Here is a 25,905-nt window from a genome sequence, read left to right on the forward strand (position 1 = left end):
TTGCCCTCAGACAAAGTCATGTTCATGTCAGGAGCAGAGCTCGGGTTCAGGATTACTTAAAGGTCATGGAGAGGTTGGCAAAAGGCCGTCAGTGGTGAGGGTCAAAGTCTAAATCAGGGTCAAAATGTCACATGCAGTAGGTATGACTCAAGATGATCAGGACCCATGTGCTAGAGTTACTTTCTAGTTTTAACTGTTTGAAGGACCGAGACTGTTTAAGTACTGACACTAGATGCAAACATTAGTGTAAATGTCAAAAGAAATATGGAAGATAACACCAATAACTAATGTGACACCCTCTTCCTCCACACATAGCTGTAAGCTTCATGCATATAGTGAGGGAAGAAAAGGTAAAGGCAACAGCTACAAGAGCATGGAGGAGAAATAATGAGGAGGAAATATCATTATATAAACCATGTTTACCACCAATCATAAAAACTCATGTTGCAAATCATTTCTCTAGATGGTTATTTGTTCTGAAAATCAAAAACAATTGCCGCAGCTCTAATGAAATGAGTTAACATACTGATGTTTTGAGTGAAGTAATTGAAAAGACTGGGCAGAGAATCTATACCTGATTATTAAAATATATAACTGGTGGCAAATTATCAAACACACTCACTTAGATGACCTCAAATAATCTGAGGTATGCTATTATACTTTAAGAATAAGGGAAAGAAATCTGTCCCAGCCGGGGTTGTCTTGTCTCATCATGCTGCATGTTGTACATGGCAGACCACACAAACACCAGAGCACTCACCAGCTCTGCTTTCTACCCTCGCCTGCTAGATTTATTGATGCAGCAGTTTTCAGTCTGTCTCCGCGGCGCATTGGTCCGCCAAGCCATTTAGGATATTGTAGTGCTGCGGCGGTGCAGTCTGGCAGTCAAGGGAAAGCATGCATACACAACCCATGCACTCTTTAAACACTATTCTAGCTTTCCAATCACCCAAAATATCAAATCCTGAATCAACCTAATTTCGGCGTAATCCAAAACGTATGCAATAATCAGCAAATTTACAATCCTGAAATGGATTCGGTGTCACGATGAAGCGTCTTTGCACATTGAAACATCAATAAGTGTTCTCTCCAGTCCGCTTCTTGTTGTCAGTATACATATATTAAAGTATTAAAGTGACTGATTAAATAAGTTTTATTTTAGTTAGATCGGGGTTGGCACACTCACAGCTGACACTGGTCTCCCTTGACGCCCTTGGTGGTACAGAAGCACTTTCCTGTGTTGACGTGGCAAACGTTGGCATGGCTGTTACACTTGCATGCTGTAAAGACAAAAAGAGAAAGAGAAGAAGCAAAGATGTGTCAAGTTTGGTTTTTGAAAACTCTTGATATCAAAGAGACATAACAGAAAACCAGCAATTTCTTGATGACAACTTGTGTAAATAATGCTGAGGTGCCCTTCAAGCAAGACATTAATCTTCATCTACTGCAATGGACCTGCTCAGCACACAGCACTGAGACATGCATACTGTATATAAACACACTAATCCTCAAACATTGTCGTTCACAATGTTCCAGATGAGTAAATGTATGCAGACAAAGTGAGTTGTAGGAGGGATAGAGGCAGAAAGAAAACAGTGTGGGGAGGAAGCAAGAAGGCAGCTAAAATGGATAAGAAAGCAGAGAAATGGCAATGAAAAAATAAAACACAGGAAAGGACAAATCACTCATCTCTTTGGAAGAAAATCAAGGCATCTTGCAGCTCTGAATCATTCCCATCATTCCCAATCATAACAGTTGTTTAGTTTCTGATTGAACTGATATCTCTTGTTTAACTAATTTCTTTTGTTTCCCTCTTCTTGGACAAAAGTGAGCTTAAGCTAATGCATTCTTCAAAGAGAACGCTCACTCAAACACGACACATTTCCCAACAGTTGCAAAGAAAGTGTTTGGTCAGGATTGTATCCATGCAATGAGAGGGTCACTGTTAAAATTATCAGGACTTTTAAAGGACGCAGAATCTTCTTGTTCCCCATGTTGTTCAAAGTTAAAGAAAGAAATGTAAATGATGTCCTCATTCTGTGGGATGTTTAATCCTGTAATTCAAACTCTAGCAGAAGAGCAGAAATAAAATAATTTGTTCAACCAATAGCTGAAAGAATATTATTCTTTCAGCTTTTCAGCTCAACCTCTTTACACATTTTTACACAGAATGAAGACAGACATTTTTTTTCCATCTTGCAGTACATTACAGGAGATTTATTCACAGCAGAAGTATGAACACGAGGAAAGACTGCCTCAGCCAAGGACTCTTTCAATGTGCATTTCTTAGAAACCCATTAGCTTCTCAAAGTCATTATGGATAACTAAAATGTCTCAACCAACAAATATGAAAGTGTGTGTTACAAATGTAAGAAAAATAGTGTAATGTACCATTTGTGTTGACAGGTGTAGCATGTCAAAGTCAAATGTCCATATGAAGACCACTCCCGCTTCCTAATGCAAATTAAGTCATCTTGGGCATTGTTGCACTGCTTTCAGCGCTGCTGTTGTTATTTTTAGATCTTTTCCTAGAGGTCCTGTTCTGACCACTTGCGCATGCGCATCTGTGATTTCACCGCATGGTTTCAAACCTGCACAGAGAGCACATATCATCGTCTGTCACACTGACCTTCATGTCAAAGATCATCACTGAGAAACCGAGAGACCAAACTGCAGTCTACAGTGGATGTGACCACTGTTACTTGTGAAATTGACCTCTCCTGCCTTAGGTGCCACCTTTTTTGTACAGCTCACTCCCATTAACAATCAGGAATACTTAAGGCCAGAGAAAGGTGAGCTGTAGTGCCAGAGAGCCATGTTGTGTTGCAGCTAGTGAGCTGTGTGTGTGGTGATTGATTGCTCCTGCTCTGTGGAGAGGAGTGTGTTTTGGTACTAACCCTTTTTGACTTATTTTCAGTTTATCAACCAACACCTGAGTTTTGGTGTTTTCTTTCTTTAAAAGGTGATAGCGGCTTGTCCGTCTCTTTTAGTTTAGTTACTAATAGAAACATTAATAAAACCTGTTAATTTAACCATTTTGCCTCCTTGTCTTTTTTCCAACCTGGACATCTTTTTTTTACTTTCCCTAATCCCCTGGACCTTTTTAGGGGAACGTAGCACCCACTGTGGCCTGAAGCAAGTGTCTGGTTTGGCCCATTGAGTCTGAATCAAACTTGCAAAGTGCCAACCCTCACCTGCCTGCTTCCATGCCAAAGCAAGCTCTGCACTGGTGATGCCATAATCCTATAATCGAATCATCTTTAAGGGACAGTCCCAGCACTTTCTGGACATTTTTGGGTGCCCCAAAGCCTTCTTCACAACAATTTAACCTCTCTCTTTACTTTAAAGTTCTCAATAATTCGGTAAATTGTCGATTTGAGTGCAGTGTTACTGGCAGCAACAGTCTTTCTGGACAAGGCCTTTTTATGCAAAGTTATGAAGTTTTCTTGCACATAACCATGGTGAACAGAGAAAAATAACAATGATTTCAACCACCACTCTCCTTTTAAAGGATCCTGTCTGCTATTCAGACTCAACCAACATGACAGAGTGATCTCCAGCCTTGTCCACTAGCACCTGTGTAAATGAGAGGATCCCTGAAATGATGCTAACAGGTGCTCATGTTGCAGTGCTGAACTGCAGTATAAATTGTTTTTGTTTGTTTGTTTCTTCTTGAGATTCTGGAGTTTACGCAAATTGGCATCACAAAAACTAAAGCAGCAAAACTGTGATAATCAAAACTTGGGTCATTCTCAAAACTTTTGGCAATGACAAGATGTAAAAAAAAATCCAACTTTAAAAGAGGATAGAACCCTGTGGTAACAGTGTGGATGGTAAAATTTGACTTTTTCCAGCTATCTGTTGTAGTTAGTCTACTTTTGATTCAAGCCACAGAAATGTGAGTTTAATCTTTTTAATTACTTTCTTGTATAAAAGCATGATGTCGCCAGATAATTCACATGGAGCCAAGCCTGTAATTTAAACACTAAATCACTTCTGCATGCAGCTCCTAAAGGTAGTGACAAACAAGAACGTTCTCTGCACCCTTGTAGTTCAGTGTGTATGTGTGTGTGTTCACATTCACACACAGCCACTCGTTACTGTGTCCCACTCCAGCTGAATTGACTTTGTGCTTTGTTCTTATTCTTCCCGATTGGCTCAGAGACAGGGCCTGTAATAAAAACAGTGGTGAGCTCAGGTCAAGGTAAAGGCAAGACACAGATAATGAGAGGAAAGCAACCTCTTCTAGTCCTCCCTCTCCTCTTCTGCCTGGAAAGAGCGCTCGGTTCGATTGCTTACACGGAGCAAAAGCAAAGTAGCACACGTAAACATTGCTACAGCACAAAAACAAGGGGAGCTTAAATGTCAGAAGGCTGAGTTGAACTGACATTCTGTGACTTAAAAAAAAAAAAAGAAACAGATGCCAACTGGTGAGACAGAAACAATAACAAAATACAATTTCAATCTATTACTTTAAATTAAATTGACCGGTCAGAAAAATAGAAAACCTTTTCAGAGATGCACACTGAACTGCGCGGCTCTGGAAGATAACAGAATCTTGACAAGAAGTGGCTTTTAGACTTGAGATAATAGACAAATCACAGGTGTGTTAGCGCAGGCTCAGGTCACCCTGCTGTTCATACAATATTGATTTAGTTGGCAGCCAACAAAGGCGCACAAAGGGCACAGCCAGGAGAAACATGTATTCATCTAGTCGCACTGATTTTGCCAGTGGCTCTTAAAGAATAAGAACAGGGGACAGAGGGAGAATCTGAGAATCAAACTGTTGAGTAAAAACAGCCTGTTTTAGTTTAAGCGTTGTGTTCAATAAATTGCATGCTGAAAAAAATGCTTAGTCTCCCATTTCTTCTTGTTGCATGTTGAAGCTCTACTTGGAACCTTGTTAAGATCCAACCATGCAAAATAGGATTTTTCGCGATTTTTCAAGTGGTCTTAAACTTTTGATTGGGACTACATATGTAATACATTACTTTTCCAACCCTAGCCACAGCTCAACTGGAAATGGCAACTGAAGAAAAAAAAGAATAAAGAAATGCAGTTCCTGACATTACCCTTTTATCCTCATTCTACAGTTAGCTGACTTCAGAAGGGATGAGGAAATTGTTAGGGAAGTCGGTAACTTTTGAAAAGTTGAGTCTGCAACTTTTGTAAAGTGCAAACTGTGCCCAGGCCTGGTATACTGTAGGTGCTGCTAATATGACTTTGCAAATATCTGCATTGACAGCATGCCAGCACAAAGTTAGCAGTGACAAATCCAGAGTGGTTTTAAAGCTGAGTGCATATTGATCCCAGCCAAGCAGCCAGAGCCTGATCTTAGACCATTAACAAAAGGAGTAGTGACAATGCCTCTCAGACCAGCTTATTATTGCAAAAGTAACTTATTGAGTACTGTAAGAAATTGCTTTCCACACAGAGTAATTCAGTGATGTAGTGCAAAATATATGACTGAAAAACTACTGATTATGACAGAAAATACGTTGCATTTTACCTAACATCCATATATTTAATAGCTACTGTATAAACCCAGATATCCCCCAACACACACGTTTGGCACACCCCAGTGTAACAAGTGTTATTAGTCAGAATTCACTAATACTACTAAAAACTACTGATTCAACCAAAATTATCTTTACTTTAAGAAATACACTACTATATTTTTCACTTGCTGACAAATATACTCATGGAAAAATGTAATTACCGTAGTAGCATGAGCTGGATTATACAGTGAAGCAAACATCAGCAACAAAGGAAATTTGTACACAATCTGACTCTGACAGCTAATAGATTCTCTAGAATTCCTCCTTAACAAACTGAAACACTGTGAAAGTTTAAACCTAATTAGCCCACCATATGAAATGACTAAATACAGCAACCTGGCAGATATAACACAGGTATGTTTTCCCTCTTATGGACCGGCAGTTCCCTCCTGTATCAAAATGAGTTTTCAACCAGTAAGCTGTTAATAAAATTCATCATGCAAATAAGATCGAACATTACTTGAAACTTGTTTCAGTCTTTCTAATGTGGCAATAAGATCTGTTTAACCAGCATTCTTTTATCATACTTTTCAGATAATAAAGTACAATCCACGTTTGTCCTGCACAGACATCATGATGACGACCAGACGACCTGACCAAGGACGCAAAAATTTCCCCGTTGTGGGATCAATAAAGTCTTATCTTATCTTATATTAGTCTTCTAAATGTCTACTTATGATTCAGTGCGTGCTAAATGCACAGGATATTACCCTCTATTGAAAGATGATATGGAAGCTAACTTTACCACTTAAATATAGCTATAGTTCTCTTTAGGTTAGGAGTTCTCAGAATTCACTATTCAATAAACCATTTCATTAAGACGGACTCTTTCAGTAAAAATGGAAAATATTTTTTGAATCTTTTTAATACAGATATATTGTCACTAAAAATAAAATAAGTACTTAAGTCATCCGATCCATCCACATAATATGACGTATTCAAGTGCCAAGAGTAGGGCGAGAAAATGAATAAATAAATGAATGAATGAAATGGATGGAGGAGAAAGCACATCAGGCAAATGCTGACAACACAAAAATAAGCAATGGGGAAAAAAGAAACCTGATCTCTTAGCAAAAAAGTTGATATAAATCATATTTCCCACGACTTGTGTGAGCCCCTGAAGAGAGTACAATTTCTCACTCCACTGCCTCCGCATGTACGCACACAATAAAAAGCCAGACTGTTGCCAGTATGTGTTTGAATGTGTGTTTAGGTGAGAAGGTGGCCGGGTATGTTCGTCAGTCAGAAAACCTGACTCATAAATGAACCTTTTACGTTACTTTGGTCTGCTCTGTCTTATTCCCGATAGGGTTGCAGGTACAAAACTCAATGCAACTTCATTTCTGCAGAAAAAGGTTAAAAAATAAATAAATGATCTTTGTGCAGTTGGACTTCCAAACCAGCAGAATGTTATTTCTGCTAAATATTAAGGTGCTTAAACAAGACACATTACCATTCTTGTGTTTTGTCCTTTTGGTCGGTGTTTCTTTGTTTTTTTTTTAAAGCTGAATTTTGATAGCTATACAAACACTGGCTGTAAAACTGCTCAGTACTTGCTATGTTAGGTCATGAGACTTGTCATTCTCCAATTCAATCACCAGTTGCACCAGTTCTGCATGTTGCTGCTGTACTGTTCACTTGGTTATGTGATGTGATGATTAGATGTTAAGGTTAGAAAAAGGTTAGACAAAAAAAGACACTACCCTTTAATTTCAACTTTTCAGTTCTTCAGAATAAAAGCACATGTTTACATGTAGCAAAGTAAAATAATAATGATAACAATAGCAACAACAATATTATCAAGAAGAAAAACAAAATGAAACGGGTATCACACCAAAAACTAGTGCGACAATTACGGGCATTATTCTGAATGATCTCCAATATAGACATGAGATATCAAATTCATTCGCACACTATGCTGAAAACCATGCACTCACACCTGAAACACTTTCACATAAACTAGTGAAACCTTTTACACGTGTTATCAAAAGACTTCCTCACATACTAATCAAATGTGTTCATTTATATATCTGGACATTTCACACAGACAAGTGAAATTCATTCACATACATACTGAAAATCATGCAGACACAAATGAAATGCTTTTACCTCTACAGTTGAAAAGCTCTTTAGAAAATCTGATGAATGCTTTTACGAAGACTTGGAAAATATTTCATGCACACTTGAAGGCAAAATAATTTGATCTAAAATGTAAAGTAACTGAAAAAATAGATTGCATTTTAAAACATGGGGAAGTGCATCTCAAACTAATGTGTGCTACTTTTGTTCATGTTTGTGCTTTTTGCTCCTGCCACTGAACTAATAAACGACAAAAGATTGTCACTCCCATTTTGTTCAAGCCATTAGCCTTCTACCTATGAATCGCATCACCAACATCAGGCAATGCACTTTGGGTTTTTTGAGGAATGCATGCAAACTCACCTGCATTGGTTGATTGCCTAGAGAACTAGAGCCAAATGTGGTACCATGTCCTGCTTTAACACCACACAAAAAATTGCCCCACAACCTAACAGCAATCCTTAACAACACTGATCTCAGCTAAAGCCGTCAGAAGCCTGTCCAAAAACAATAACTATTAGCCAGCTACCTTTAGCATGGCTCATCCTGGCAGCGTAGCAACATGCCGATGCCAGCTGCAGCTTCAGTCCAAACACACTGTATCACATTATCTACATCAGCAGTGATTCAGCACATGTGCAGGATGCACAAGGAGAAAAAGGTCAAATATAATTTGCTACATCACTTATTGAATTTTATACATTGGTGTGAAAAAGTGTTTGCCCCTTTCCTAATTACCTATTTTTTTAGTATGTTTTTCACACTTAAACGTTTCAGATCATCAATCGTCGTGTGTCTGGCGACACTCTCGATGGAGGACATTGAACGACATCTACCAATTCGAAACCACAATAACAGAGTTCTGGCTGATTGGAGCTGGTTCAGACCATCTTCATCTCATGCGGCCCCCCCTGGCGCCAACTGGATGCTCAAGGCAAAAGCTGACGGGAATAACAAAATTCTCCCTTAGATAATAGGACTGTGTTGTGACGTTCTTCCCCTCATTCAAGGCCACCTGCGTCAACCGAAGACTGTTGACTTTTGCTTAACCGGGTGACACTTTCTCTCAGTTGAACACGGAACACACACACACATACGCATGTACACGGACACATACCTACACTCCAGCCCCCACCCCCTCCAAACGACTTCGAAGCTTATGTCTTCTACGCTGTGAGATGTGATGATTTATGTGCTGAGGTGGGTTTTTTCTGTTCTCAAACTGATCTCCCTGTTGGAGCTCAGTCTGGGGGAGTTCTTTTTTTCTCCTCGTGTTTCCTCATGTTGTGCATTTTCTATGGTTTCGGTTTTGGTCGCTGCTCGTCTGGTCGACCGGCCAGTGCTACCCTAGCCTGACCTGTCTCCCCAATGTGATGTTTGTGTATTGTATGTATGGTTGGCAAGGTATCATGTATCTTAATTGCCCCTTGGGGATAAATAAAGTTTTGTGGACTTTGATCAAATAAATCTAAATATTAGAGACAGATAATACAAGTAAACAGAAAATGCAGTTTCTAAATAAAGGTGTTTATTATTAAGGGGGGGGGGGGGGGGAATCCAAACCTACATGGCCCTGTGTGAAAAAGTGATTGCTCCCCATTATAATATGTATTAAATGTGGTGTATTACATCTTTAGAAAGCTGAGTTTCATTTCTCTAGCCACACCCCAGCCTGATTACTGCCACACCTGCTCTCAATCAAGAAACTTAAATAGGACCATCCTGACAAAGTGGAATAGACCAAACGATCCCCAAAAGCCAGCCATCAAGCTGTGATCCAATGAAATTCAGGAACAAATGAGAGGACAAGTAATTGAGATCTCTTAGTCTGGAAATGTTTATAATGCCATTTCTAAAGCTGTGGGATTCCAGCGAACCACAGTGACCATTATGCACAAATGGCAACCAACCAAAATTACCCCAAAAGTGCAGCAAAAACACCCAATGAACTCCAAGCCTAATTTGCCTCAGTTAAGGTCAGTATTCATAACTCCAACATAACAAAGAGACAAAAATGGCCTGCATGGAGTTCCAAGAAAATCACTGCTGAGCAAAAGAAATAAAGGCTCATCTCAGTTTTTCAGAAATCACTTTTCACACAGGATCATGCACATTTGGATTTCTTTCCCCTTAAAAATAAACGCATTTACTTAGAAACTACATTTTGGTTTCCATTTAAAAAAAAAAAGGAAAATCAGGAAGAGGGTAAACACTTTTTCCACTGTAAGTCTAAGCTAATAACAGCATATTTTTCAATTAGGTATTTAGAGCTGAAAAAATTCAGTACAGCTAAATGCAACATTATAAATGAGGCATTGTAAATAACAGCTCTTCATAATAATTTTTCCCCCTTTTTCTTCATTCGTTTCCATTCTATAATGAACCACAGTGATCACTGCCAATAGTAACTTACTCATTCATATGCATGCTACTTCTACTTATATTAAAATATGTTTTAAAGCTTTTATTTTGTTAATGTGCAGTTTTAGGTTATTTATATTAAACAAAAAATCACCACTAAAATATGCCATTGCTAGATTATAATATAATAAGCTATCCAACTGCAACATTGGGGGCATCAATCAATAAAAAAAAGAACATTAAATGTATACAAGTACAGATTTGATGTGTGCTGCTCTGCATAAAGATCACGTTAACTACATTTAAAATCAATCCTGATACAAATACTTTTTTGTACTCAGAGAGTACACTGCAGGGTTGTTTTATGTATTGTATTTATAAAGCACCAAATCATAACAGCAGTCAGCTCAAAGCTCTTTAAATTGTAAGGTAGAGATCATACAATGATAGCCCAACAGTAAATAAAAAATCTCTTTCCATAACACCAACTAAACAATTCTTTGCAATTCAGCAATGTAGGCACACGATGTGTGGAATCATCAGCTGCAGGAGAAGTGAAGCACACATACTGTAGCTGCAGCGCTATGTTTGTCATCTACAAATAGATAAATAGATAAATAAAAAGAGATCCATATTCAGGTGTTTATTCCTTATAATAAGCAGCCATCTAAATAAAGTCTATGCAGATTTGGCAAACTTGGAAATAGTTTCCTAAATAAGATGGTTATTAAAAGATCACTTTGGTCAATTCTTAACTACATATTGATTCAGATTCAGTTCCTCATGCTGGCCAATTCAGAAAGAGTTGCTATGATTTAATTAGAGGTCACACATATGGTCAGCAGCGCCTTTATTTCCAGTGGATTTCCTGAATATGAAACGCATTCAGGAATGCATGTTGATTGACCATATGTGTTGATTGGCCTGCAGACCAGAATATAGACATCATATAGTGGATGATTATAATGTATGTGTATATATAAGTGCTTATAGTGCTGCCCAAGTAGTACAGATGTGCAAGTGCACATCTGTCTTAGCCTGACACGCTGCTGTCACTTAATATTACTCACATATAAAAGCGATGGCTTTCACACTTGCAGTAAGCTGTTAATTAACCGACTCTCAGTTCTATCTAAGGATGTTATTTTTCACTTTCTTCTTTGTAATATGTGAAGTATCAACTCTTTCTCCAAATGCAGATTTATCTGGTGTTCTGATGATTTCAAGTCACTCACCTAACAAACGTTACTGTTTGGCAATTCTGCAAAACATCGGCGTACTTTGCCAAATTATATTTTTCATTGTCAAGAAGAGAAAAAAAAAACTAAGCTAAGCAATTAAAGATACATGAAAAGTGACATAAATGAACTGAAATTAATTTCTCTCTTTTATAATTACTTTAAGTCTAGTTTTAAATATAGGCTAGTAGCTACACACACTCACAAAACACTACCTCCACTGAACATAAACCTGCTTACTGATCCTATACAGAATATTCTACCAACAGAAATAAAGTAATTTTTTATACCTCATTCTTTTCTGTTATGAATGTTTCAACTGACAGATGGAGCAAAATCAGGGAGGACTGCAGTGGGATCACAGCGATTGTGAATGTGTGGCAGTGGTATTAAATATTTCATTATTTGGTGAATTGAATAGTGTTTTGTCTTGAAAGCCAAAAAATCATCTCTCTTTCCCAAATATGGTAAATATAAAAGTCAAAAACACAAAATATTATTTAAAATCCCTCAAATACCACCAACCCTCCAGGGCCTGGTCAGCATCTAAGCACTGTAAAAACCTAAGGCAGGCCCAGAGATTCAGGAGACACTGTTCAACATTGTACAAATCCAAACTGATGCATTTAAAAAATATACATGAACAGGACAAATGATGCTGCAGAAGCTTATCGGGGTTCAACCTCAAAGACTCCTCACCTGCAAGACCCTCAGTACCTCACTGACCCCCTACATTCTATACTATTACATTTCTCTGCATGGTCTCCACTTAATTTTAAAAACCTGTAATGCTGTTTTAGTCAACCCTGCCTGGTCAGTAGCCCCAGTTAGGAGTATGCACACCATTTTTACCTTGCAAAGCAAAAATCACATTTACCCTAAAATATTATTTTTGTGTGAACTGTTGTGGTTGCATTTGTAAGAAAAAAGTTGTCAAAGGTAAAGGATACATTATTTTAGTATATTCAGCACAACTTCTTGTCTTCCATGATAGCACATGAACTAATTTATTAAATGCATGCCGGTTAATCTCTCTTTGAGCTGAATGCCATAAATGAGAGTCTCAAAGAAAGCGGCTTATTCTAGATGAGACATGAGTCACAGCTGCAGAAAGACTTCAAAAACACTATTTCCACTGACTGGAGATCAAAAAGGATTCAAAAGCCGTTTAAAATCATATTTACAGAAGTGTTTGTACGTGTGTGGTTTTGTGTGTGGGTCTGCTTGTGTGTTTTGGGTTTGTCTATGTGTTTTTGTGTTGACCAGTCACATGCCAGGAATAGAGCTGCCAGGGGGGAGATGACTGGATACCGCTACGAATGCTGGGTAGTTTGCAATTCTGCCACAGGGATCCACAGGTACATAAACACACACAAGCATATTTAAAGGCAAAAAAAAAAAAAATGTTTAAAAAAATGCACAAACAGACATAAACACACGCACTCACAAAGACATACTCGAGACAGCAGGTGAGAGTGAATTTGGCAGCATTTCCACAGAGAAGAGTGAATGGAGCGACTCTGCAGTCAGCATCCCTCCTCTGCTATTCCACTGCTGTTGAAGCTGAACAGCAGCCGGCTCTGTCTGATCCCTCACTCACTCACACACACACACACACACACACACACACACACACACACACACACACACACACACACACAACCCTGCTGTTCTATCTGTCCCATTCTGTGGTTGATGCTACTGGGTTGCCAGTTTCTTGCAGAGACAGCACTCATCTCTATAGCTCCAGCACTGAACACAAATTTACAAAGAGCTCCTGCAGTCACACCCCGCTTAGAGACTGTACATCAAAACCTCAAACTAGGGACAGACTGAAACAGAGAAAGGGAAAACAAAAAGGCATCAGTTGGAACATGAGATGCCACCTTTACCAAATAATCATCAGTAATGTTCATATTTAAACATTAAATACAAAAAAACAAACTTAACTCGCTCATAGAGCAGCAATGCCTTACAGTCATCCAACTGATTTCTTTTTTGTGGGCATTTTCCTGTGATATTGGAGGTTGGCTTCAAAATTCAATAAAAACACAGTTTATGTGTCTATGACCAACAAAGGGATTCAACTCATGAGTCACGCCTGATCCAAAACTCCTTCTACTTAAGCCAGAAATAGACAAATAGTAGCTCAGAGACTGAGGGTGAGGACTGAGGACACCATCCAAAACATCCACTAAACTCCATCCTGAAGAGGTTTTAAAGCGTTTCAACAAACTTTGAATTACTTCCACTGTGCTGCTGTCTTGGGTCACTTGTCTGCAAGAGGCTGCTCATCAGGGAAACGTAAATATAGGCCATTTAAAACATCTGAACCAATGAGCAGCGCATCTGTAGCGCATAATGTTACAGATATTAATGTCTCTCCAAAAGGAAAACTAAATAACCAGATAAGGTGTTCATCTCTGGATGTTTAGCTCTTTTTTGTTATACTTAACTCCCTGTACAGTTGTTGGCAAAAGAAAAAAATAGCTACTGTACAGAGACCACAAACATGTTTTGGTTTTGTTTCTTTATCTATGACTTTAACATGAGAATCTAAGGGGATTCACCCACTTTTGGAGCCAACCTAAGTGGTCATCGAAGGACTTTCATGTTGGTTTCTAGTTCTCAGCCTCTTTGGGTTTTTTCACAAGTAAACCATCAATCGACTGTCTGGAGTCAACTGGAAAATAAGTGCTGCCGTGTTGACAAGATGTGTGATGAGAAAAAAACTAAAACAAAACTAAAACTCCTGACTGAAAAAAATTCTCCACAACTAAGTCCTCCTTTCTCTTTCTGTCAGTTAATTCATAGCAGATTGCCTATTCTTGTAAGCTTCTGTAGATTTATTAATCTCGTCAGGCTTGAACACTAAAGGACACTGAAGAAGTTCTTTGTATCACACAAGAAACAAGTACTGACCTGAGCTGAACCTGTAAGAAATGATGAAACCATACAGATAAGTGACAAAACATCCCCAAGCCCCAGTAGCTACCTTTGAAATGTGAAGCGTTTCTGTGTATCAGACATTCACCGCGACTCGGAGACAGCCAGAGAGAGCAAGTGAGGTGGTGCAGAGAAAGATGGAGTATCAGAGTGCAATGGAGACAGGGAGCTACTGATGTGAATCATGCAAAATTTATGGAAGCAATAAAACTGTTCAACGGGAGGTGCCGATGGCAGGGGAGCATTATATGCTGAAGCACTGGGTAGCAAAGGATAACAAGCTCAAGAAGACATAATACATGCTCAAGTCTTGCCTGGAAGACAATCGAGAGGGCAGCACAGAAGGTCCGTGGTCTGTTTGCTATTTATGACTTTTCACCGAGGCTAAGCAATACCCAAAAAATATATTTAGAAATATTTTAAAAGAAATACATAATTTGAATACAAGAAATGAGATGAGTATGAGGAACTTGGTTGAGGGAAAGAGCCACATATGTGCCACAGCATTCCGATTATTCTAAAAGCCTTATTTATTCTGAATTGGTAAATAATGAGGATATGCAGCTATATTCATACCATACAAAGCAAACAGAGGCCAAGAAATTGCATTCCCCCAAAAATCAGGAAACAGAATGAATCACATGTTAGCTGGGCGTCTACTCTCACCACAAAATAAATGAAAGTCAACAGTCAATTATGTTGACAAATCTTTTGTTTTTTTGTCTTCTTAGTTTGAGTGTGTTAAAGAATTGCACTTTTAAAGATTTGTGTTATTTATTGTTAAAGCACAACAGATATTTATAAGAAGTACACAAGATATACCAGTAACTGATTAACCAGACTGTCTTCATTGTTTGACTCATCAACTTTATCCCTCTGTAGTTACAGCTCTGCACTTCGCCCTTATTCTTGAAAATTGGCACCTTCTTCTCCAATCCTTAGGCATCGTCTCACTTTTGAACAATCTGGTTAAAAACTCCACTGCGCTCTCTTCTTGACAACTCCATACCTTCACAGTTATGTCACCTTTACCAGCTGCCTTTCTACTCTTCATAGCTGCCCCCACTTCCTCCTTACCAATTGATTGCATTTTCTGATTCACTAACTGTCCTTCTTCCATCCTATTTTCTCTTCTTTTCTTCATTAATCAGCTCCTCAAAGCACTATTTCCTACTTCTCAAGGACTCTTTTCATCAATTATCCTAACTTGTTACACATACCTTCTGTCTTAATTTTTCTACCTAACCAATTGTAACGGGAATGACAGACCCGACCACATCGTTCCCACTTTACACCCTTTATTTTGGTTGCTTTTGCCTTGAAACACGGCCGCAGCTTTTCAGCTGTGTCCTACACACAACAACCACCTCCAGGTCCGGGCACACTCTTTTGAACAGGGGAGGCGTAATGAGCTGATGCCACTCCAAGCCACACCAATTAATACAGGTCCCTTCCTTTTTCCTTAGTGTCCAGCCTCACATACAACTCACTATAAGGCTTTCCCTCTGCTATACACTTAACTTACCAGTACCCCTGTCTACTTTGAATACTTTCTTGTGCTTCCTCATTCCACCACCATCCTCCAAAGTGTCATCTCTCTCCAGATGACACTTCAAATGTGTCTCTCAGTTTCCATCAATACTTCAGCAGTACATTCCCATCATCTGTAACCATTCCTTACCACCCAGAGCCTGTCTCAACTCCTTCCTGAACTCTGTGCAACATTCTTCCTTTTTCAACTTCCACCATTTAATCCTTGCCACTGCCTTCCTCTTTCTCTGTCACCAGTCCCAGGAGACACACTCCACCACTTCATCCAAATTACTGAAGATTTATGCTTCAGCTGGAAATTTACAAACCCTCTGAACACTATACCATAACCTGAAGTGCACCTCTCTAGAAATGTAACTACACTATTATGACTGGCCTGTAAGCACCATCAACTACTCCTGTGCACTTCCAGCTACTTTTTGCAGATCCTTTCACTGGAGTTTTAAAAATTTTTTAGTGATAGAATAACAATCATTGTCTCAATATAAGGAATAAATTCCCAGAAAGAGGTGACTGAAACTAGAATGGACATGAGGGATGTACAAAGAAGTGAAAATTCTAGACAGACACATCACAACAGAGAGATGGGACCCAGCGGGGATAAAAGAGGGTGGCATCTTATTTGTTTCTATTGGATGACACCTAATGTAAAACACAGGCACACAACCACACAGTAATTAACACATAATGCACACAAACAAGCATAAATGCTGGAAACATAAGTCGACCACATAGATTACACTGTATGCTCTACAAAGACTCTGCAGAAATCTAAACCAGGCCTTAATCAAGACTACTTCTTCTAGATGACATCCAACCTGTGGGGCATACACACGAATAACACTGAACATCACCGCAGGGCTCGCGGTGATGAATCGCTAGCCTGACGTCCCGGGGCTAGCGACATCTCCGGTCGGGCGACCAAAATCTATCTCAGCCCTGCCCGTCGGGCGATTTTGCGAGCCCTGCACCCCTTTGACTTCCAGCTCTAGACACACTATTCACCTTCACAACACTATTCGCACACTTTTCCTTAATGATTTTCCTGTAGAACAGCTTGAATCAACCTTTAATACTCCTGGCTTTACTTCCTTGCCACCCGGTCTCCTGCACACTTACTTCCTATGTGTTTTCCATCATATCAGTAAACTATCTCCCTTTACTTGTGACCCTACTTTTAAATTTGCTACTCACCTCCACAGTCCAGCCTGTCGTTACACTCCTTTCCCCCCTCCTCTTACTTTCTCCTCAGCAAAAAGTAGCACAGTTTCCAGCAATGACTTGTTGCACCAGGGGCAATCACCCCAACCAATCTGATATGTGAATGTCTTTCTTGATAATCTCCATGTCTTATTTGGCAAAGATGCAAAAAGATTTTACACCGGCTGTCCTTCCTGTCACAACCCTCCTCATTTATCCAGGTGTGGGACAAGCACTTGAAGTAATAATGTTGTTGGACCCTGTGAAATAATGCTCAAAGTCTGCACTTCAATGACAGTTCATTATTTAACATCCAGTGTGGCGGATGGGAAAAAAATACAGGGAAAACTACAAAAATGTTGTCATTATACAAATGTGTGGACCTGATTGTAATGCGTCAGCCTGTCTCCTAATGGAAGCTGCTGGAGACTGCCACCACCAAAGGACATCAGCATGTACAGACCAGGAAAAAAAAAAAAAAAAAAAAAGAGGCCGCAGTGGTAACTGGACACCTTCATGGCAGCAACAAAGCCAACCACAAATTAACATCTTTGTTGACAAAGACCCCCAATTCATAATTTTAGAACAAAGAGAGCGTCAGGTAATATTTAACAATCCTTTTGTATGTTCACCTACACACAGCCTTTGTAACACCTACACAAAGATGTGTAAATGCACCGTAACTCAGTCCTTATGGTCAAGCGCTGTTTGGTGGCTAAATGGCCCACATGAGGCCACTGAACAGGCTGGAGGTCAGGCATTGTGTAGATCGTGGTACAAGAGTACAACTCAGGTTGTAATACTCCCAGGTGTGGATGTTTTCCTCTAGAAAGCAAGTAAACACTCCAGGGCAAACCCAACTATGACAAATTTATTATAAAATGTTTTAAGAATCACCAGTCTGTCTCTCTGCTGTAAAAAAAAATATCAACAGAACAAAAACAGCCAGAATGTGTATAAAACATGCATGCTTCCTGTCACACTAAAATGTATGTTCTCCTCTGAGGGCCTGAAAGTCTAACCAAACATCTAACATTTTGTCAGCTGCGGCTCTAAAGGTTGGTGTGGTTGTGGGCGCGTTTGTATGTGTGCAGGACAAGGTGAATGGAATAGTCAGAGAAAAGGGACACTAATGCCCGGCATACACATGCATAGACACAGACACAGACACACACTTCATCCAGATTTGACAAGGTTAGTTAATCATCTGTCACGGGGACAGGGGAACGGACAGACTCCCCTCTCCTCTGTCCGTCCTCCATCTCTTCTTCTCTATTTATCCCTCCATCTCCTCCTCTACTCCTTCATCGTCTCTCTGTCCAAGGGCAACTGTCCTTTTCCACCGATATTAACCTTGTAAATCTCACCACATGCTTTTATCTTTTTTTTCCCCTGTCAGCCTGTCTTTGCTTCTGTCTCTCTCACTCTTTTCCCCCCACTGTCTTGCTGTCCCATACTCTTTACAATGCTATGAGCACAGGCCTTTCCCCTTCCTGCTAGGGACAAAGCTGTGTCTCTATCATTCAGCACCGTAATCGGCCACACATCATTGCCTCCCAGCCATTTAGCCCAAGGTAAATCTAGTGGTCCCTTTTATAAAGAAAGATGGAGAAAATGGATATTGATAGAAATGATGGACAGGTGACACAAAAAGATGGCGATGACAAAGAGTTGCTGTAGGGTCTAAGAGAGCAAACAGCTGAAGTGTAAAAGAGAAAAAAATATAAGGTGATGTGAAAAGAGGTACGGATAGATGGATTTAAGGCTGAAGGAGGATTTCCCTTATATTATCAGTGCAGTCACTGTAGTCAAAGAAGAAAAAAGACATTATGGATGATATTAGTTTGTTAAGAAATCCAGTTTAACCAGCACATATATGCCAAAGAAGAAAATAAAATGTAAAACATAAACACAACACTGTGGTTGCCAGGGGTCTCAAACTCAAGGCCTCGAGGGCCGGTGTCCTGCAGATTTTAGATGTCACCCTGGGTCAACACACCTGATTCAAATGATTAGTTCATTACCAGGCCTCAGGAGAACTACAAGACATGTTGAGGAGCTAATTTAGCCATTTAAATCAGCTGTGTTGGATCAAGGACACATCTAAAACCTGCAGGACACCGGCCCTCGAGGCCTGGAGTTCAAGACCCCTGGCTTAGAGGAAGGTAAGCCCCATGTCGCTCTTTTGAGCTGTGCCAGTAGGAACACACCAGGCCTGGCCCAGGTGGTGACCAGGTAACCCTCTCTGAGGCAGGGTGATTTGTTCTCTATACACCGTGGCTATAGGAGATGTCTTCTTCAAAGCCCACAAAGCTGTCCTCGCTGCCTTCTCCAACTACTTTAGAATGCATATAACTTTTTAAAGTTATATGCATGTCTGGACTCTCAACAGTGACCAGTTTGACCATAGAAACCCTCACAGAACAAAATTACTCCTAACAGCACAGCGCCCGTGATCACTCAAATCCTGATAATGTGACAAAGAGAAAAAAAGTAGATAGTTAACAGTTTAGGAAAAAGATTAGACAACTAAATTAAATAGGGAAAGGACATGAGGAATAAAGTGAGGAAGTAAGGAGAGAAGAAGAATGGAAAAAAAGAAAGTTGAATATGACATAAAACATATGGAGGAAATATTAAGGAGGTGTCAAGAAGAGGAAATGTGTAGAGCATGGAGAGAAACACAGCTGGGAAAATGTGACCAGGGGATGTTAAGGAGACCACGAGAAAAGCCAAAAGACAGGATACAGAGGAAAATAAAGCCAAAAAAAAGAAGAGAAACTGTATTAAAGGCTGTACTGTATGGGGGCGTAGAGAGGCGTGCATCTATCAGCGCCATGCTCCTTGCAAAAAGCCGCCAGGGACAGAGACACCAGTCAACTCAGGAAATAAGAAAATGATTAAGAGCGATTTAATGTCATGCCGCCGCCAAGCCAAAACGCACATCTGTCACTGTGAGACTGATGCTCCTACACCTCCTTCTCACTTCTCCCTCCCTCACTCACACTCTAGCAGTCACTCACTCATTCATTACACTCTCCTGTCGCTGATGGGTTTTTTTTTTCCTATCAAGACCCATACCTTCCCAAACCAGACTCCAGAAGCCTTCAAATCACGCTTAACTCCACTAACACATGCTTTCCTGTGGGTTCATCCCACACTCACACGCTCTCCTGTTTCGACTGCTGGATTATGCACTACAATTATTTCCATATGAAGCATTTAAAAAAAAAAAAAAAAAAAAGTGAGGAGGAACTGCTGAGAGGTTGCTTCTAATCAAAACATACAGATCTGTGTGTGTTCATCTTCACTCTGAAGGTTTGAAAGAAAGAAAAAATAATAAAGGAAAAGCACACACTGCATTCCTCTTCGTACTACATACATTTCAGGTTTCATCCGGTGTCCTGCTGGTGACCACAAGCTCTAAAGGAACCAAAGCTGGGAATCATGCCTTCTAAATACTGCCCCCACCAGGTTGTTTGTGGCCATTACAATGCTGTAAACTGCTGGTTACAAGTAATATTTTTACACGTCTGAAAGCTGTTAAAATAGGGAATGTCTGCCAAAATGTTTCTGCTGCGTTTAAATGAACTTATTTCACAGACACACACAGAACAGGATGTTTCTGCAGAGCACTGACAAGGTTTGCTGATGCTCATCAAAATTAAAGTTATTAACCTCCGTGACCTTTGCACTTACCATTACACTTCCCTCCATTGGTGGGGTCGCCATAGTAACCAGGCATGCAGCTCTGGCAGTGCGTCCCTGCTGTCAGGTTTCCACAGTGTTCGCATACGCTGCCGTTCACACACCTGCTGTGACCGTTACATTGGCATGCTGGAAGAGAACATTCATAGGAACATAAGAAAGCATGTGCAGTAGTACACATCATCTTCACTTCACCATAAGTGGTTTTAATGCAAGAACACTACAATAAATACCTGCAAAGGTTATCATTTTATTTGTGCTGAACGTCGCATTGAAAGGAGTTCCTAATATTTTTTCTGCTTCCATCATACACATTGCTCACTATCAGAATCACTTGGCAATCGCATACTTATAGATGAAGTGGGTAACTATTGAAAATGCACATTTCCTACTTCAGTTCTAGCAGCAGATAAAACACCGCAGCCAGAAGAGGCTACACTATTCATATTAAGTGGGATACTCAATTACAGGGTATGAAAGGTGAGTCCACAAAGCTTAACCTTGGTGTCATCTGGTCCAGTCTGGTCTCGTGGTTCACTCACCGGGGCACTGGATAAAAGCCCAGTTGTAGCCTCTGTCTGATGAACAGAGACCCTGATCCACCACCATGTCCCTGTCTCGCAGTTTATCCCGGTCTCTGGGCCCTGCCTTTGCGGTCACAGGCTTTAGAGGGCCTCTGTAGGAGCCCTCCATGCAAATGCCCCTACCGGTGTTACTGGGATCACCGCACCAACCACACTCCACCCTCTCCAGACACTCGGCGCACGTCCTCAGACCTGAACAGTTTTGGGCTGACAGATAAGGGATGTAAAAAGAAAGAAATCAAATATAAACTTGCATACAAGCATGCAAACTTTACAGTCACGGAAGATAATTTTGCTTGTGTAGTCAGGATGACAATGCAATTCAGTCCAATTCAGTTTTATTTCTATAGCACCAAATCATAACAACAGTTACCTTAAGCTGCTTACTGCCCAAGGAAAATAAGTAATGTTACTCCATGATATTTCAGTCTCTCTGGCATAGTTTTAAAGGTCACAACATCAGTGTATCTGGATATGTTCATTTGAATATGAACATTCAACTAATGGGTCACTCAATTTACATTTGATAGTAAAATATTGACAAATTTTACCGATTATACTTTAGAGGCACAAAAACCAGTTGTGTTCCCAACATATTAGTTAGTGCAGCATTTCAAACTCAAAACCTTTTAAATATGTAGAACTACTATCATATACTTCAGCACCAGTCTTATCTGTGTGTGAGAGACATGTTCAACACACATTTGGTTTGAAACCTTAAAAGCTGATTTTAACCATATTCTGTCTTTTACACTTACAATTCTTCCCAACAGGTTGAATAAAAGCATAAACACCATAAAAGCCTTCTGGGATGTAATCTACACCGTCTAATATTGTTTGCATCTTTTGCTTTCACCTTTTCTTTGACCCTCAACATTTAGAAATAAATGGGCTTTTCTTTGCCATGCCATTCCACATGTTCAGAGGAGCATTTGTATTCATAAAGTGGAGGTGACATTCAAAAAACACTTTACTAGTGGGATTTAAAAATGGCATTATGTTTTTAAGGTATGGCATTTAATAGTTGTAGAAGAAAACTGAAAATCTCCATACTGAAGCCTTTTTAGTTCAGCAAACGCTGCAGAGAGCAGGCAATCGGTGACGAACATTAGATTTTTTTTCTTCTAGAGTCTCTGGCCTTCCAAAGTTAACTCTACAGCTTGTTTTTGAATCTCATTCTTGTTTTGCTCTTGTTCTCCAGTTCAGCTCATCTTCTTGTCATGATGAATTTTAGTCTACAAAGCCAGGGTGGAAGTACACACTGACAAAGAGACTTTGTGGGTATCTTGCCGTGTACACAAGAAACCAAAAGGTTGAGAGGAGGTATGCGAGGTGTTGTTTCTTATAGCCCAGTGAGATGATTCGAATGCGTAACATTTGCATTTTCACCAGAACTTCTTTCTCTTTTGAACATGAGGCATTTTCATAAGCCACAGATGTTCCAGCCGAACCAGTATCTGTTTCCTTCTCTATGCGTTCCTGCTTGAAATACACTCCTTGTCCTCTGTGTGTTTGCAAGCTACGCTGTTGCATTATTCAGCTTCAGCAATGCTGATTCATTTGTTCTCTCTCCCACTTTGTAATTACCAACTTCTGCTCCCCCTTTTTCAGATTTGCTCTTTATCTCCTCTCTGCCACAGTCCTATCCTTCTTTCTCCGTTTCTATTCACTAAGGCATCTCCCCATCTCGTGCTCATTCACTGCTGCTTTTTCCACCATTATACCCTCTTTTACATATTCTGTCATTTTGATTTAATTTGATTTTTTCCATTTATTCGTCTAAAACCCTTTTAGGCACAAATGAAATCACAAGCGACGGAACCGCTCTACTTTTCCTTCATCCTCTCTTTTTTGTCTGCTCTCCCACTGCGCTCTTTTCCCTTTTTACTTTCACCTCCCCTTAGTTCATCTCTTTTTGCCCTTCTCTTCTTACAGCTCACTTGATCTTTCACTAAAGTCAGTAGTTCAAAGAAAGGCGGTTCAACAGAATATCCCTAATCCACCACATGGTAGGGTTTCCGCTGACAGAAAAGCACACATTTACATACCCAAGAGCAGACTTTAATATCCAATAAATATACCAGGCCTGTTTACCATTTAAAAATATCAGTCCATTGCATTTATGTTGGCAGATTTTGGTACCAACTCCAATTCTCTTCTGCCAGATCTTTTTATTTATTCATTTTTCATGAAAAGAGAATTCTTTGATTTAATAGATCCAATCTGTTCTCATTCTGTGACAGCTGTTGTTTGTCCCTCCAGGTCAGGTCAGACTCTCAGTGCAGGGCCACAATTTTTGCTTCAGTCTTAGTAATGCTCAATACATAGTCCCCGGACAATGACACATTTTTTTAATATACTTGAGTGCAAACCAGTCTGACATTACTCTTTGCTCCATCCATCCATCTTCTTCCACTTATCCCAGCCCGGGTCGTGGGGACAGCAGCGAAGCCCAGATCTCCCTCTCCCCGGCCACTTCCTCCAGCTTGTCCAGGGTAACACTGAGCCATTCCCAGGCCATCCAAGAGATGTCATCTCTCCAGTGTGTCCTCGGCCTACTCCTGGTTCTTCTCCCAGTAGGCACGTCAGAATAAGAGTCCAGATCCAAGCAGACTCCCTAGGATATCTCCCAAGATGGTTTGGGCATCTGACTAGGATGCCTATTACTCAGATGTCCAAACGACTGGCTCCTGTTGATGTGGAGGAGCGGCTCTACTCTGAGCCCCTCTCAAATAACCGAATTACTTAGTTTAACTCTAAGGGCAATGCCAGCCACCCTTTGGAGAAACCTCACCACCCCCCTTGTATCAGTGATCTCATTCTTTATACCTTAATATAGTAATGATATGTCACTACTATATATCATCACTACATATCGGTCTTTACCAAGTAATGAATGCTACACAATCTAGCATTGAGACACATGAACAAAACATTTCCTTAAAAACGTCAAAATTTTTAAGATTTTCTTTTCTACAGCTTATTTGGCTCTCGATTTCTTGAACCACACTGAGAAGGAAGCAACACTATTTATCTGTCAGTGTAAGTCACAGCTGAGCTTGTGCCTATCTCCTCTTCAATTTATATCCAATCTAAACCAGTTCTGGACCATAAGACAGACAAAATGTTTACTCAACAACCAATTAAATTTCCCCCAGCTTTTTTTTTTTCTCCAAAAAGTGAATTGTATAGTTGTGTGTCTGCAGATACTTGTTTCAATGGTTTGCATGGTTTGAAAGCTACAGGATTTAGACTTGAGATGTAATTTTAGTGTAAGACAATTTCTTCACGACTAAAGGCTGTTTTCAGCAAAATATTAATGTAAGATTTGACTAAAATTTTGAACTGCAATTCATTTGCAAAATGTGTCAAAATTAGTGAGAGAAAATGCACCAAATATTTCAGGCATCAGTCTGAACGCCACAAATGTGATAAAACGGGCTCAATGGGCACTAAGTGGCACAAGTAAGAGCAATTAATTCAAAAGTGAGAGAATGTAGAAGAAAACAAATACTAGCATGGACGGAAGATACAGAGATCCTTAGATGTTCCCTTACATAACAGTAGTTTGCATGGATGATTGAATTTACCTGCTATGTTCTCGCTGCCTGAGCCTTTTCTATTTTTAATAGCATTTCCAATTATCTGGCTTCATCTGTGTTCCACATGGAAAGAATTTAAAGAGGTTATTGCCTCCTGAAGTCTTGGGATTCAGAGCAGATGAAGGAGAGAGAGGAAAAATAGAGTGCCTACAGGGTTTACAAGGCCTTAGTTTTACTTAACAGCACCAAAGATGTAGCTGTACCATGTGCCATTGCATGACATTAGCTCCAGGTTATTTCTAGAGAAAATATTCTCTTGGATGGTGCCTTCATGAGAGTGGGAAAAAGAAAAAAAAAAAAACAACAACAGCAACATGAGATCTAATCATGATTCACTGATGAAACTGTTGACCACTGGCTATTTTTTTCCTTTTTTCCTTCTTGAATATTGTTAAGATTAAAATAAGAAAATAATAACTTACATACTTCAAATGGCTTAAAATACTTTCTCTAATATCTTGCAAAAGAGCTTCGTTTTCTCTCACTTAACCAATGGTAACGAGTAAACAATGATGGACAATGGTGATTTAATTTTAATGTATTGCACTTCATAGTTATTAAAATATGAATTATGGCTGGTAAATGCAATACAAAGATGCTGTTACAGTCACGATTGAACAAATCATTTTAAAAGGGTTATTGTGCTTTTCTGTATTTTTCTCACTTACAGTACATATACACAATGGTGGATTTTCATAATAAAATGGACTTTCACATAACAAGGTCAGCATATTATGTAAAAGTAATCACTGATCCACAAGCTCAGGGTCAAATGCTCAGTTCACATTTTTCCTCTATTCTTGGATCTGTACAACCTGCTATAGAGGTGTAGGGATGGGAAATGATACGATTTTAGAGATTCTGATTCCATTATCAATATCACTTATCAATTCTCTTAATAATTCTCATTGGGTTTTCATTAGCTCTGCTTCGAGATTCAACACCATCACCAAGCTGCATATTAAAGACATTACCTTCCTGTAGATTAATTGCATGCTGTGTGGTCAAATGTTTGTGTATCTTGGAAGTATTTCCCTTCTTTGTTGTGATCAGTTGTTTTCAAAAACAAAATAATGCT

General features: G+C 39.6%; 1 protein-coding gene across 1 annotated transcript in view; it reads right to left on the minus strand.

Moving 5' to 3' along the window:
- Positions 1–25,905, minus strand: part of atrnl1a (attractin-like 1a) — a 318,106-nt gene that overhangs the window by 193,096 nt on the left and 99,105 nt on the right. The window contains exons 20-22 of the mRNA XM_085427777.1: positions 21,184–21,432; positions 20,633–20,770; positions 1,187–1,280 (exon numbers count right to left, since the gene is read on the minus strand). Coding sequence (XP_085283903.1) covers positions 1,187–1,280; positions 20,633–20,770; positions 21,184–21,432 — 481 coding nt within the window. The remainder of the gene's footprint in view (positions 1–1,186; positions 1,281–20,632; positions 20,771–21,183; positions 21,433–25,905) is intronic.

This window comes from Rhamphochromis longiceps, linkage group LG13 (assembly GCF_057381845.1).
Source record: "Rhamphochromis longiceps isolate RC_006_pf linkage group LG13, R_longiceps_female_GT1.1, whole genome shotgun sequence".
NCBI classification, from domain to species: domain Eukaryota; kingdom Metazoa; phylum Chordata; class Actinopteri; order Cichliformes; family Cichlidae; genus Rhamphochromis; species Rhamphochromis longiceps.